Below are 13,473 nucleotides of genomic sequence, written 5' to 3'. Positions count from 1 at the left end.
CTCTAATCAGGCGATCAAAGAGCGAAGCGAAGAAGACCAACCGTAAACTCCGTTCGCTTTGCTTTCCGTCCACCTATCGCTGGTCGCCGGTACACCGGGGCAGGGCCAGCATAGTCGAACCGTCAACATCCAGGACCCGCCGTATAGGTCCTTTATCGTCTGCTGTGTTCGGGGTCTTCAGAGAGGACTGTAGTCTCCAGCCATGGACCCGAACCGGATCATGACGGCGCTGAAGGGGACCATCGACCCCGGGCTGAGGCGGGCGGCGGAGACCGAGCTCAACCAGGTAGGTCCTGGTCCTAGTCCTGGTCCTGGCGAAAGAGCTCAACCCGCTAGGTCCTGGTCTTAATCTAGGTCCTGGAGACCAAGCTCAACCAGGCAGGTCCAGTCCCGGTCCGGGTCCTCGTCCGGGTCCTGGAGCCAAGCAGGATGCTCGGACCACGGGTCACGCCAGGCCGGGTTCTGGAGGAACATCAGGGGACTTGTGGTCCAGCAGATGGTTTAAATCCAGATGTAATTGTTGGTACAGAGCTGAGGAACCAGAGGAAGACTCGTTTAGAACAATAGGAACCTGACGGCGTGATCCATCACACTGACGTGTCTGAACCTCGTCCATCATGACCATCATCACACCGACTTGTCCCTCGAACCTCGACTGACCAATCATCACACCGACACCACATCTCTGACAAGGATCAGTCCCTCCTATGAAAGAGCGTTTCAGTTGTTTTATGGTTTAAAGGGCCTCTGGGTTAGTGGTAACTTGTGTTCACGGACAGCAGCAGCTGCTCTTTGATAATAATCCGTGATAATCAGAGTTCTGTCCGATAGATCACACTGCATCGGACTATGTCTCTTGAAAAGATTCACCATCCTTCACTGTTGAAACTAATGTTCAATCCAAGGACTACTTTCCGATGAAGCTCTCTCTGCCTCTCAGGGTCAGGGGTGTTAGAGGGACGAGTGTGGAGGAAATGCATGTGGGCCATTTTAACTTATTTAGTTTTGGAAATATCCCCATAAAAGCTCTGTTTGTGTGTGTCTCTCTCTATGTGTGTGTGTGTGTGTGTGTGTGTTTGTTTATTTCCCATTGATCTGTAGGAGTGTCAATGTCTTTGTATTTTGTGCAGTTAATTTGACGTGTGTGTGTGTGTGTGTGTCAGTCCTTTAAGATCATCAACTTCGCGCCCACGCTGCTCCAGGTCATCATGTCGGACATGGTGGAGTTCCCCGTCCGTCAGGCCGGTGAGAGCAGACTCGCATCTCAACACATGACAACAACGCAGTGGGACGGGAGGACGCCATACCTTAACCTCAGTAACACTGTCTGTCTGTCTCTGTGTTTGTGTGTGTGTGTGTGTGTGTGTGTGTGTGTGTGTGCATCTGGGCCTGCGTGTGAATGTTGGTGTGTTTGTTTGTGCATGCCTGCTTGTGTGTGTGTGTGTGTGTGTGTGTGTGTGTGTGCGTCCAGCCGCCATCTACCTGAAGAACATGGTGAGTCAGTACTGGCAGGACCGCGAGCCTGCGCCGGGTCAGGTGACCTTCCCCTTCAACATCCACGAGAACGACCGGCAGCAGATCCGAGAGCACATCGTTGAGGCGGTCATCCAGAGTCCTGAGAGCATACGGTACGCACAACACACTCACTCTGATCCAGAGCCCCGCGTCCATACGGTACGCACAACACACTCACTCTGATCCAGAGCCCCGCGTCCATACGGTACCCACAACCCATTCACTCTGATCCAGAGCCCTGCGTCCATACGGTACGCACAACGCACTCATTCTGATCCAGAGCCCCGAGTCCATACGGTACGCACAACACACTGACTGATCCAGAGCCCCGAGCCCCAAGTCCATACGGTACACCCAACGCGCTCACTAACTCAGATACTCACTCACTCACTCAGACCCTCACTCAGACACACACTCACTCAGACATGCACTCACTCACTCACTCCCCCCCCCCCCCCCCCCCCCCCCTCGCTCTCCTCATTGGCCCTTTAACCTGATAAACCAGCTCAGATCACGGATGTTTTATGCTCAATATAAACCAGCAGCACTGGGTGAACTAGTCTGATGGTTAAACTCCTGTGTCCTCCTCCAGAGCCCAGCTGACGATGTGCCTTCGAGCAATCATCAAGCACGACTTCCCGGGTCGCTGGACGGGTGTGGTGGACAAGATCGGCGCCTACCTAGGCTCCAACAAGAGCAGCAGTTGGTACGGCAGCCTGCTGTCCCTGTACCAGCTGGTGAAGACCTACGAGTGAGACACGCACACACACACACACACACACACACACACACACACACACACACACACACACACACACACACACACACACACACACACACACACACACACACACACACACACACACACACACACACACACACACACACACACACACACACACACAGCCTGCTGTCCCTGTACCTGCTGGTGAAGACCTACGAGTGAGGCTGTCCTGCAGAGAGACGGGCTGCTGGGACTACACAATGCACTCAAAAGGACATCGCTAACACAATGTTCACACAACGCCCAAGCAATGCCGGAACAACCCTCACACAACGTTGGTACTCTTTGTGTGTGTGTGTGTGCGTGTGTGTGTGTGTGTGTGTCAGGTACAAGAAGCCTGAGGAGCGGGGCCCCCTCCTGGTGGCCATGCAGCTGTTCCTGCCCCGTGTGCAGGCGCTGCTCTCCCAGCTGCTGCCCGACGTCACGGCCGCCTCCGTCCTCATCCAGAAGCAGATCCTCAAGATCTTCCACTCCCTGGTGCAGGTAGGGGGGCGGGGCTCTGGGGTCATCCTCTGTTAGTGTGTGTGGGGGTGGGGGTGTGTGTAGGGGGTGTGTGTGGGTGGGCGGTGGGAGGGGAGGCTCTGTGTTTGTTTGTTTATTTCCCATTCATATGTAGGAGTATAGATATCTTTTTGCAGTCCATTTGACGTGTGTGTGTGTGTGTGTGTGTGTGTGTGTGTGTGTGTGTGTGTGTGTGTGTGTGTGTGTGTGTGTGTCTCTATGTGTTTGTGGATCTGTGTGTGTGTCTGTTTGTGTCTCTGCCTCTGTGTGTGTGTGTGTGTGTGTGTGTCTGTCTGTTTGTGTCTCTGTGTGTGTGTGTGTGTGTGTGTGTGTGTGTGTGTGTGTGTGTGTGTGTGTGTGTCTCTATGTGTTTGTGGATCTGTGTGTGTGTCTGTCTGTATCTCTGTGTGTGTGTGTGTGTGTGTGTGTGTGTGTGTGTGTGTGTGTGTGTGTGTGTGTGTGTGTGTGTGTGTGTGTGTGTGTGTGTGTGTGTGTGTGTGTGTGTGTGTGTGTGTGTGTAGTTCTCCCTCCCCCTCCAGCTCATCAACAACACTGTGATGACTCAGTGGATGGAGATCCTCCGAGCCGTCATGGACCGGGACGTCCCGCCGGTAAGACACGCACACACACACACACACACACACACACACACACACACACACAGTGTCAAAGAACAAAGCACACACGGTCACCCACACAAGCAGGTACGCAAACTGTCACGCATACACAAACAAAAACAAACACACACACACACACAAACACACCCAAACACACACGTTCACGCACACACACGCGGTCACGCATTCGCACACAGAAACATACATGCATGCACACATATGTTGCATCGCCACAGAATCACTGGTTTGAAGCACTGGGAGGAGAAGGTGAGGACATCTGGCGGACCTTTGTCCTCTCTGGCTGACCTCTGACCTCTGACCTCTCTGGCGGACCTCTAGACTGGGTAGCCCCGCCCATTCTGCCGGGGATTTGATTTCGCCCTGCACAAGGGTCTGGAGAATAGCAATACATTTCTTTCTATTTCCGATACGTTTTTGCGGGAGCCAATCACCAAGCTGGCTTTTCCCCTTGGCGCGCTATTGGCTGGTTTAACTCAATGACGACAGGGAAGCGACGGCAAGCAGCCAATCGCGTACAGTTGAGTCAGTTGACCTAGGCCCGTTGATCAAGCCTCTTGTGCTGAAGAAAATGACAGCATCCTCCCCAGACCACCGTGCAATCTGCGATTGAGCTTGGTCTGGCAATAGCCAGGCTAGTGGACCTCCCCACTGACCTCTGACCTCTTTCTCTGACCTCTGACCCCTCTGCCTGACCTCTGACCTTCTCACTCACCTCTGACCTATCTGGCTGCCCTCTGCCCCCCCAGGAGACCCTGGAGGTGGACGAGGACGACCGGCCCGAGCTGGTCTGGTGGAAGTGTAAGAAGTGGGCGCTGCACATCATCACCCGCCTGTTTGAGAGGTGAGCCCTCCTCCTGGGTGGGGTTAGATGATCCCTGTCCTCAGGGGTGGGGTAAGAGGTCCCCTGTCGCCCTTCTGGGTGGGGTTAGAGCTTCCTGATATCTGAATGGATCTACAGAGGGGGTTTGAAACAGTCCTCCACATCTTGTCCTCATGTGTTTGGGAGCGTAGGTACGGGAGTCCCGGGAACGTCACCAAGGAATACTGTGAGTTTGCGGACTTCTTCCTCCGGACGTACGCAGTGGGGATCCAGCAGGTAGGAGGCTGCCGGACATTTAGCCCCTAGCAGGACATCTTAACACTCTTTAAACGATGAGGACTAAAGGTGTGTGTGTGTGTGTGTGTGTGTGTGTGTGTGTGTGTGTGTGTGTGTGTGTGTGTGTGTGTGTGTGTGTGTGTGTGTGTGTGTGTGTGTGTGTGTGTGTGTGTGTGTGTGTGTGTGTGTGTGTGTGTGTGTGTGTGTGTGTGTGTGTGTTCCCAGGTGCTGCTGAAGGTGGTGGATGAGCACCGTCAGCGGCGCTACGTCACCCCACAGGTGCTGCAGCAGTCTCTGAACTACCTGAGCCAGGGGCTGTCCCACTCGCTCACCTGGAAACACATGAAGCCTCACATGCAGGTACCGCCGCTGCTCTGACTCTGTTGAGTCCTCCAATCACGCGTGTTCTCGTTATGTCTCCTCCAATCACGCGTGTTCTCGTTATGTCTCCTCCAATCCCGCGTGTTCTCGTTATGTCTCCTCCAATCACATGTGTTCTTGTTGTGTCTCTCCTATTACGCATGTTCTCGTTGTGTCCTCCAATCCTGCGTGATCTCTTTATTTCTCCTCTAATCACACGTGTTCTCGTTGTGTCCTCCAATCACGCGTGATGTCGTTGTGTCCTCCAATCACGCGTGTTCTCGTTATGTCTCCCCCAATCATGTGGGTTATTGTTATGTCTCCTCCAATCCCGCGTGTTCTCGTTATGTCTCCTCCAATCACACGTGTTCTCGTTATGTCTCCTCTAATCCCTTGTGATCTTGTCGTCTCCTCCAATTACGCATATTCTCGTTATGTCTCCTCCAAACACGCGTGTTCTCGTTATGTCTCCTCCAATCACTTGTGATCTCGTTGTCTCCTGTAATCCCGCGTGATTTTGTGGCCCCAGACCCTGTGCCAGGAGGTGGTCTTCCCTCTCATGTGCTACAGAGACGAAGACGACAAGCTGTGGCAGGAGGACCCGTACGAGTACATCCGCGTCAAGTTCAGTAAGGGCACACACACACACACACAAACGCACACACACAAACACAAACAAACAAACAAACGTAGATGCACGCAGAAGCCCACACGCATGCATGCAACCACAGATGCACACACGCATGCATGGACGTACACAAGCACATACACACACCGTCACACACACACATAAACAGACGCACACACACATACACACAGTGATCCCCTAGTGTCTTCACTCTGTGGAGTCATGTGAGGTCAACAGACCATTGACCCAGGACCTCACATAGGGGGCCCTCTAGAGGTGGGCCTGAGAAGTGCATCTTACCTTTAGACTAACATGGCTCCTCCTCCGTGTTTCAGACCTGTACGACGACCACGCCCTGCCCGCCACCGCCGCCCAGAGCCTGCTGTCTAAAGCGGCCCGCAAGAGGAAGGAGGTATGCGCTCACGGCCGTTAAGATCAACTAACAGCCGCTGGAACCAGAATATGTCTTATATTACAACCCCCATTACACTAACATTACACACTCTCATTAGTCCCTCTGGTCTCCAACAGAAAGGGTACGGTGTACCATGGTCAAGTCCAACTTAAACAAAACAACTCTCTACAATTCTCTCTTGTTTACCGACACACCCACAATAGTTTGCGGTGCGGCTGCATTCCAAACATCTCGTCTTATCACGATCACTCTCTGAACTGCTGAAACCTTTTGGTGTTTTAGCGATTCCTTAACAAGCAATTATTTCACAAACGTTGACAATCGTAATTGATATGCCACATTGCTGAATGGCCGAATATAACGAATGTGATTGGCTACGACGGAAGGCTGTGATTGATCAGACACTGCTGCTGCTCAGAGCTCCATGGTCCCCTTTGACCTATGACCTACGACCTGTGACCTGGCTCACTGTGACCTTTGACCTGCATACCTTTGACCTGCCTCCCTGTGACCTTTGACCTGTGACCTTTGTTCTGCCTCCCTGTGACCTGCGTCCCTGTGACCTTTGACCTGCCTCCCATTGACCTGCGTCTCTGTGACCTGTGACCTGCCTCCCTGTGACCTGCGTCCCTGTGACCTTTGACCTGCCTCCCATTGACCTGCGTCTCTGTGACCTTTGACCTGCCTCCCTGTGACCTGTGCCCTGTGCTCCTAGGTTCTTCCTCAGATGATGGAGTTCTGCCACCAGACGCTGATGAGTCCCACTGCTGACCCCCGCAGGAAGGACGGGGCGCTGCACTGCATCGGGGCGCTGGCCGAACTCTTACGTAAGGCACGTACCTAACCCCACTCTGCACCCACACGCTTCAGCTGGTATCTCTCTGTTTACTGTGAAGTACGGTCTCTTTACTGTATCACTTACATACGTGAACCCTACTCTACCTCACACGCTTCAGCTGGTGTCTCTCACTCTTTACTGTGAAGTACGGTCTCTCTACTGTGTCACTGAAGTACGCTAACCCCACTCTACACCCGCATGCTTCAGCTGGTGTCTCTCACTGCTTAAAGTGGAGTACGGTCTCTCTCTCCACAACCTCTCAGTGTGTGTCTCTCCGTTTACTGTATCACTGAAGCATGGTCTCTGGTTCTCTGAGAACTTCCATCCCCCACATCGCATTTTTATCTCAACTAGATTCTGTTTTTAGGAGATAAACTAAAATGTTTAATAAAACAAGCGCCCCTACCCTTAAGCTATGAAGGACAGTGTTTCTAACTCTCTCTGTGTGTGTGTGTGCGTGCGTGTGTGTGTGTGTGTGTGTGTGTGTGTGTGTGTGTGTGTGTGTGTGTGTGTGTGTGTGTGTGTGTGTGTGTGTGTGTGTGTGTGTGTGTGTGTGTGTGTGTGTGTGTGTGTGTGTGTGTGCGCGCGCGTGCCCAACAGAAGCGTCTGTACCGGGAGCAGATGGAGCTCATGCTCCAGAACTACGTGTTCCCACTGCTCAACTCCCCCCTGGGGTACCTCAGAGCCCGGGTAAGTCCCCCCCCCCCCATTGGGTCTGTGGTCCAGGTCCCGGGTCACGATGGACCCCCTCTCCTATCTAACGCACACCAGTTCCCAGGTCCGAACCAGTCTTGCTGGGGGCTGACCAGTACTCCCTGTTCCCCAATTCCTGCTGGGTGCGGACCAGTACTCCCTGTTCCCCCAGTCCTACTGGGTGCTGACCAGTGTTCTCCCAGTCCTACTGGGTGCTGACCAGTGTTCTCCCAGTCCTACTGGGTGCTGACCAGTGCTCCCTGTTCCCCCAGTCCTACTGGGTGCTGACCAGTGCTCCCTGTTCCCCCAGTCCTACTGGGTGCTGACCAGTGCTCCCTGTTCCCCCAGTCCTACTGGTCGCTGACCAGTGCTCCCTGTTCCCCCAGTCCTGCTGGGTGCTGCACTGCTTCAGCCCGCTGCGTTTCCATGACGAGGTGTCGCTGAGGAACGCGGTGGAGCTGGTGAAGCAGGACCTCATCGCCGACAAGGAGATGCCCGTGAAGGTGGAGGCGGCCATTGCCCTGCAGGCGCTGGTCAGCCACCAGGAGGAAGGTAGGACCCCCAGTACAACCAGTACACCACAGCCACCACACCCAGTTCACCCAGTAAACCCACCCAGTACACCCTGTTCACCCTGTACACCCACCCAGTACAACCACTACACCCAGTTCACCCAGTATACCATCCAGTTCAACCAGTACTCCCAGTTCACCCAGTTCACCCAGTACACCCAGTAAGCCTACAACCATTACACCCAGTAAACCCAGTACAACCAGTACACCCAGTTCACTACACCCACGACAACCCAGTACACCCACCCAGTACACCAAGTTCACCCAGTAGGCCTAAACCCAGTTCACCCAGTACACCCACCCGGTACCACCAGTACTCCCAGTACACCCAGTATACCTACACCCGGTTCACCCAGTACACCCACCCAGTACACCCATTTTGCCTACACCCAGTTCACCCAGTACACCCACCACAATTCCCCAAATGCACCCAGTACACCCAGTTCAGCCAGTTCAGCCAGTTCTCCCAGTACACCCAGTGCTCCCAGTTGACCCAGTGCGCCCCGCTCCCCAGCCAAGCGCTACATCCGGCCGTACGTGCGGCCCGTGATGCAGGAGCTGCTCCACATCGTCAAGGAGACGGAGAACGACGACCTCACCAACGTCATCCAGAAGATGATCTGCGAGTACAACCAGGAGGTGGCGGCCATCGCCGTGGACATGACGCAGAACCTGGTGAGGACCCCCCCCGGGCCTAGAACCCCCCTGCTCTGCTTTGTTTACGATCTCCTCTGACTGCCTGGTGTTTGTGCGTATGTGTGTGTGTGTGTGTGTGTGTGTGTGTTTTTCCTGTATGTGTGTGTGCGTCCTGTCTGTGTGTCTGTCTGTCTGTGTGCGTGTGTGTGTGTGCGTCCTGTCTGTGTGTCTGTCTGTCTGTGTGTGTGGCTGTGTGTGTGTGTGTGTGTGTGTGTGTGTGTGTGTGTGTGTGTGTGTGTGTGTGTGTGTGTGTGTGTGTGTGTGTGTGCGTCCAGGCGGAGATCTTCATGCGCGTCCTCCAGAGCGAGGAGTACGAGGAGAGCGAGGACAAGACGGTGATGGCTCTGGGCATCCTGAGCACCATCGACACCATCCTCACTGTGATGGAGGACCACAAGGAGGTACACACACACACACACACACACACACACACACACACACACACACACACACACACACACACACACACACACCATCCTCACTGTGATGGAGGACCACAAGGAGGTACACACACACACACACACACACACACACACACACACACACACACACACACACCATCCTCACTGTGATGGAGGACCACAAGGAGGTACACACACACACACACACACACACCATCCTCACTGTGATGGAGGACCACAAGGAGGTACACACACAGTACACACACACACACACACACACACACACACACACACACACACACACACACACACCATCCTCACTGTGATGGAGGACCACAAGGAGGTACACACACAGTACACACACACACACACACACACCATCCTCACCGTGATGGAGGACCACAAGGAGGTACACACACACACACACACACACACACACACACACACACACACACCATCCTCACCGTGATGGAGGACCACAAGGAGGTACACACACACACACACACACACACACACACACACACACACACACACACACACACACACACACACACACACACACACACACACACCATCCTCACCGTGATGGAGGACCACAAGGAGGTACACACACACACACACACACACACACACACACACACACACACACACACACACACACACACACACACACACCATCCTCACCGTGATGGAGGACCACACACAAACACATTCATGGAGACGGACACACATGCACACACATAGACACACACGGACAAACACACTAGTACATGCACAGACGCACACATGCAGACATATGCATACGCACACATTCGTACATGTCTTCCATGCCTAGCTGCCTCTCTCTGTCTCCCTCAGATCACCCAGCAGCTGGAGGGGATCTGTCTGCAGGTTATTGGGCTGGTCCTGCAGAAGCCCATCATAGGTATGGCAGGTGTGTGTGAGCAGCTCTGTGTTTGTCTGTGCTTAGCCATCATGCGTCAGGGCGTGGCTCTATGGGGCGTGGCCTAACTCTGCGTCTCCTCAGAGTTCTACGAGGAGATCCTGTCGCTGGCCTTCGGCCTCACCTGCCAGAGCGTCTCCCCCCAGATGTGGCAGCTGCTGGGCGTCTTGTTCCAGGTGTTCCAGCACGACTGCTTCGACTACTTCACCGGTAACGCGCACGCACACACATGCACACACACACACACACACACACTCATACTTGCACGCACACATGTACACACTCATACGCACAAATACTGTACATGCAAACTTGCATGCACGAACACACATACACACACTCGTATGCACACTGTTATGGTGTCCAGATACATCTGTCAGCAGATTAGGACTACCAAACATAAAGACTCTGACGACAGGGTTGCGGGGAAAAAGCAAAGTTCTTACTGGCTGAAAACAGTGATCTTTATAGTTCCACGCAAGTGAAACGAGCATCAGCAAAAAATAAAAGTCAGCAGAGAAAAGCCAAGGTGGTTACCACATGACAATAAAGGAAAAGTATCAACTTTAGCATCACACTTACTAGCTGGGTGATGCAGCTCAAGATGAGAGAGAGTGAGCCGCCATCTTCCCCTTGGCTTTATATGAGTGGGGGGCGGAGCCAACAATCAGGGATAGCCAGTCAGCAACTGGCAGCCACATTGCTCCGCCTCCGGGAGGTGGTGAGATGATGGAGTGCAAGAGCCGGGCAAAAACAAAACATGAGTACAAAACACACAAAGGCAGCACAAAACCCAGTACAACGTAGTACTACAATGTAACACATGCATACATGCATACTCGCAGACACATACATGCATGCACGCTCACACACACACATGCACTCAGGCACGCAAGCACACACATGCACTCGCATGCATGCACACACACGCACACATGCAAAAACATGCACACACTCAAACACACACTCGCACACATTGCATGCCCGGAACACTCAATTCCAGATTCATTCCTCTCAACCTCAGCAGCTGACTGAATGTCTCCTGGTTATGAAAGAGGACATCTGTGTTCCCTACTGAACGATCCTCAACGTCGCCGACCTAGTTGATTGATATGTCAGTGTCTTACCTAGCGTCTCGTAACGTCAGTAGCTGACTCCATGTCTCCTGGTTACGAAAGAGGACATCTGTGTTCCCTACTGAACGATCCTCAACGTCGCCGACCTAGTTGATTGATATGTCAGTGTCTTCCCTAGCGTCTCGTAATGCTGTGTCTAAGAGTGGCTCCGCGGTCAAGTGAAACAGACGTTTGATGGATTCTCTGCTGCAGATCTGATGCCTCTGCTGCACAACTATGTGACGGTGGACACGGACATGCTGCTGTCCAACCCCAAGCACCTGGAGGTCATCTACACCATGTGCAAGAAGGTGGGTGGTACCCCGCGGAGCAGGCCAGGCTCGGTTCAACCTTCTTCTACTCTTACTGTGACGATCTTCCTCTGTGTAGATTTGGTCGTTATATTGTTTTCAAATCTGCATATACAGTGTATATGCTGCTGATGATCCTTTTGTGTGTGTGTGTGTGTGTGTGTGTGTGTGTGTGTAGGTGCTGACCAGCGATGCGGGGGAGGAGGCTGAGTGTCACGCTGCCAAGCTGCTGGAGGTCATCGTACTGCAGTGTCGCGGCCGCGGCATCGACCAGGTGAGACCCCCGAGGCCGGGGGCCCAGCAGGGGCCAGTAGGGCCAAGAGACCAGAGGCCCAGAGGCCAATAAGTCCAGAGGCCCAGAGGCCAATAAGTCCAGAGGCTAGAGGCCCAGAGGCCAATAAGTCCAGAGGCTAGAGGTCCAGAGGCTAAAGGCCCAGAGGCTAGAGGCCAGACACCCAGTAGGGTCCAGAGGCTAGAGGCTAGAGGCCAGACACCCAGTAGGGTCCAGAGGCTAGAGGCTAGAGGCCAGACACCCAGTAGGGTCCAGAGGCTAGAGGCTAGAGGCCAGACACCCAGTAGGGTCCAGAGGCTAGAGGCTAGAGGCCAGACACCCAGTAGGGTCCAGAGGCTAGAGGCTAGAGGCCAGAGGCCCAGTAGGGTCGAGAGACCCAGAGCCGGTCCTCTACAGTCGGCTGCCTGCTTCAAGCACGCCCAAAGCTCTGGGGTTCATGAGCCACTATGAAGCTCCTCCTCCGGCCCCCCCCCCCCCCCCCCCCCCCCCCCCCGTGCCCGCAGTGCATCCCCCTGTTCGTGGAGGCGGTCCTGGAGCGTCTGACGCGCGGCGTGAAGACCAGCGAGCTGCGGACCATGTGCCTGCAGGTGGCCATCGCTGGCCTCTACTACAACCCCCCGCTGCTGGTCCACACCCTGGAGCACATGCACTTCCCCAACAGCGCCCAGCCAATCACAGCGCACTTCATCAACCAGTGGATGAACGACACCGAGTTCTTCCTGGGGTGAGCCGCGTCCTCACGCCTTCTGCATTCACCAGACTGTTATCCAAAGCGACTTACAATAATTACATTAGGCAGAAGAAGAGTGTGTGTGTGTGTGTGTGTGTGTGCGCGTGTGTGTGTGTCTCTTCACGACTGTAAGATGGCATGTTGTGTTTCTGATAGTGATCGACCGATATTTGTGTTTTTTATATATTCAGAGAGTTTTATGAACGATCCTTTTTGTAAATTGAGACTGGTAACACTCGTTATCACCCTTGCGTCACTTTTATGATGTAAATTGTGGGAGAAAAGGGAGTATCGGCTCCAAATACCGGCTCAAAGAAATCGGCAGCCCGTAAAAAAACTGTATCATGGGCATAAAGAATCCATATCGACTGCTCCCTAGCTTCTGAGGGCCCTAACGCTGCGGGTCTGCCCCCCCCCCCCCCCTCCAGGCTCCACGACCGTAAGATGTGCATCATCGGGCTGAGCGTGCTGATGGAGCTGCCCAGCCGGCCCGAGGCCCTGGAGGGCGTGGCCGCCCAGGTGCTGCCCTCCGTCCTGCTGCTGTTCCTGGGCCTGAAGCACCTCTACGCCTCCCGCCTCCTCCACAAGCCCGACCTCATGGCCCGCGCCGGGGCCGTGGACGAGGAGCAAGACGGTGAGGGGGGGGGGGGGGGGGGAGAGGGGGAGGACGGTGGGGGGGGGCGGGGGGGGGGAGGACGGTGAGGGGGGAGAGGGGGTGGAGGAGGAGCAGGACGGTGAGGGGGGGGGGGGGGGGGGGGGTGGAGGAGGAGCGGGAGGGGGAGGGGGGGGAGAGAGGGGGAGGATAATTAGGAGGAGGAGGGAGGCAAGGAAGAAAAGGAGGGGAAGCAAGACACGGAGGAGGAGGAAGAGGAAGAGGGGGAGGGGGAGGGGGAGGAGGAGGAGGAGGAGGAGGAGGAGGAGGAGGAGGAATGTGGAAAGAATCTA

At 54.4% G+C, this 13,473-nt stretch overlaps 1 protein-coding gene across 2 annotated transcripts in view; it reads left to right on the top strand.

The window, feature by feature from the left end:
- The first annotated feature begins 27 nt into the window (after window positions 1-27).
- Window positions 28-13,473, top strand: part of ipo8 (importin 8) — a 15,264-nt gene continuing 1,818 nt past the window's right edge. The window contains exons 1-22 of one of the 2 annotated variants that reach the window (XM_056589228.1): window positions 28-286; window positions 1,164-1,245; window positions 1,472-1,628; window positions 2,108-2,266; window positions 2,626-2,782; window positions 3,322-3,411; window positions 4,185-4,279; window positions 4,450-4,534; window positions 4,760-4,894; window positions 5,424-5,523; window positions 5,858-5,934; window positions 6,653-6,769; window positions 7,376-7,465; window positions 7,855-8,020; window positions 8,555-8,715; window positions 9,012-9,137; window positions 9,996-10,062; window positions 10,165-10,290; window positions 11,409-11,506; window positions 11,685-11,780; window positions 12,302-12,522; window positions 12,957-13,162. In XM_056589228.1, coding sequence (XP_056445203.1) covers window positions 203-286; window positions 1,164-1,245; window positions 1,472-1,628; window positions 2,108-2,266; window positions 2,626-2,782; window positions 3,322-3,411; window positions 4,185-4,279; window positions 4,450-4,534; window positions 4,760-4,894; window positions 5,424-5,523; window positions 5,858-5,934; window positions 6,653-6,769; window positions 7,376-7,465; window positions 7,855-8,020; window positions 8,555-8,715; window positions 9,012-9,137; window positions 9,996-10,062; window positions 10,165-10,290; window positions 11,409-11,506; window positions 11,685-11,780; window positions 12,302-12,522; window positions 12,957-13,162 — 2,695 coding nt within the window. In that variant the 5' untranslated portion in view covers window positions 28-202. Of the gene's footprint in view, window positions 287-1,163; window positions 1,246-1,471; window positions 1,629-2,107; window positions 2,267-2,625; window positions 2,783-3,321; window positions 3,412-4,184; window positions 4,280-4,449; window positions 4,535-4,759; window positions 4,895-5,423; window positions 5,524-5,857; window positions 5,935-6,652; window positions 6,770-7,375; window positions 7,466-7,854; window positions 8,021-8,554; window positions 8,716-9,011; window positions 9,138-9,995; window positions 10,072-10,164; window positions 10,291-11,408; window positions 11,507-11,684; window positions 11,781-12,301; window positions 12,523-12,956; window positions 13,163-13,473 lie in introns of both variants that reach the window. The other variant, XM_056589227.1, reaches the window with a different exon arrangement.

The sequence above is a fragment of the Gadus chalcogrammus genome, chromosome 4, assembly GCF_026213295.1.
Source record: "Gadus chalcogrammus isolate NIFS_2021 chromosome 4, NIFS_Gcha_1.0, whole genome shotgun sequence".
In the NCBI taxonomy this organism is placed as follows: Eukaryota; Metazoa; Chordata; class Actinopteri; order Gadiformes; family Gadidae; genus Gadus; species Gadus chalcogrammus.
The sequence above is the reverse complement of the archived record's forward strand: the minus strand, read 5'-3'. Positions and strand labels throughout refer to the sequence as shown.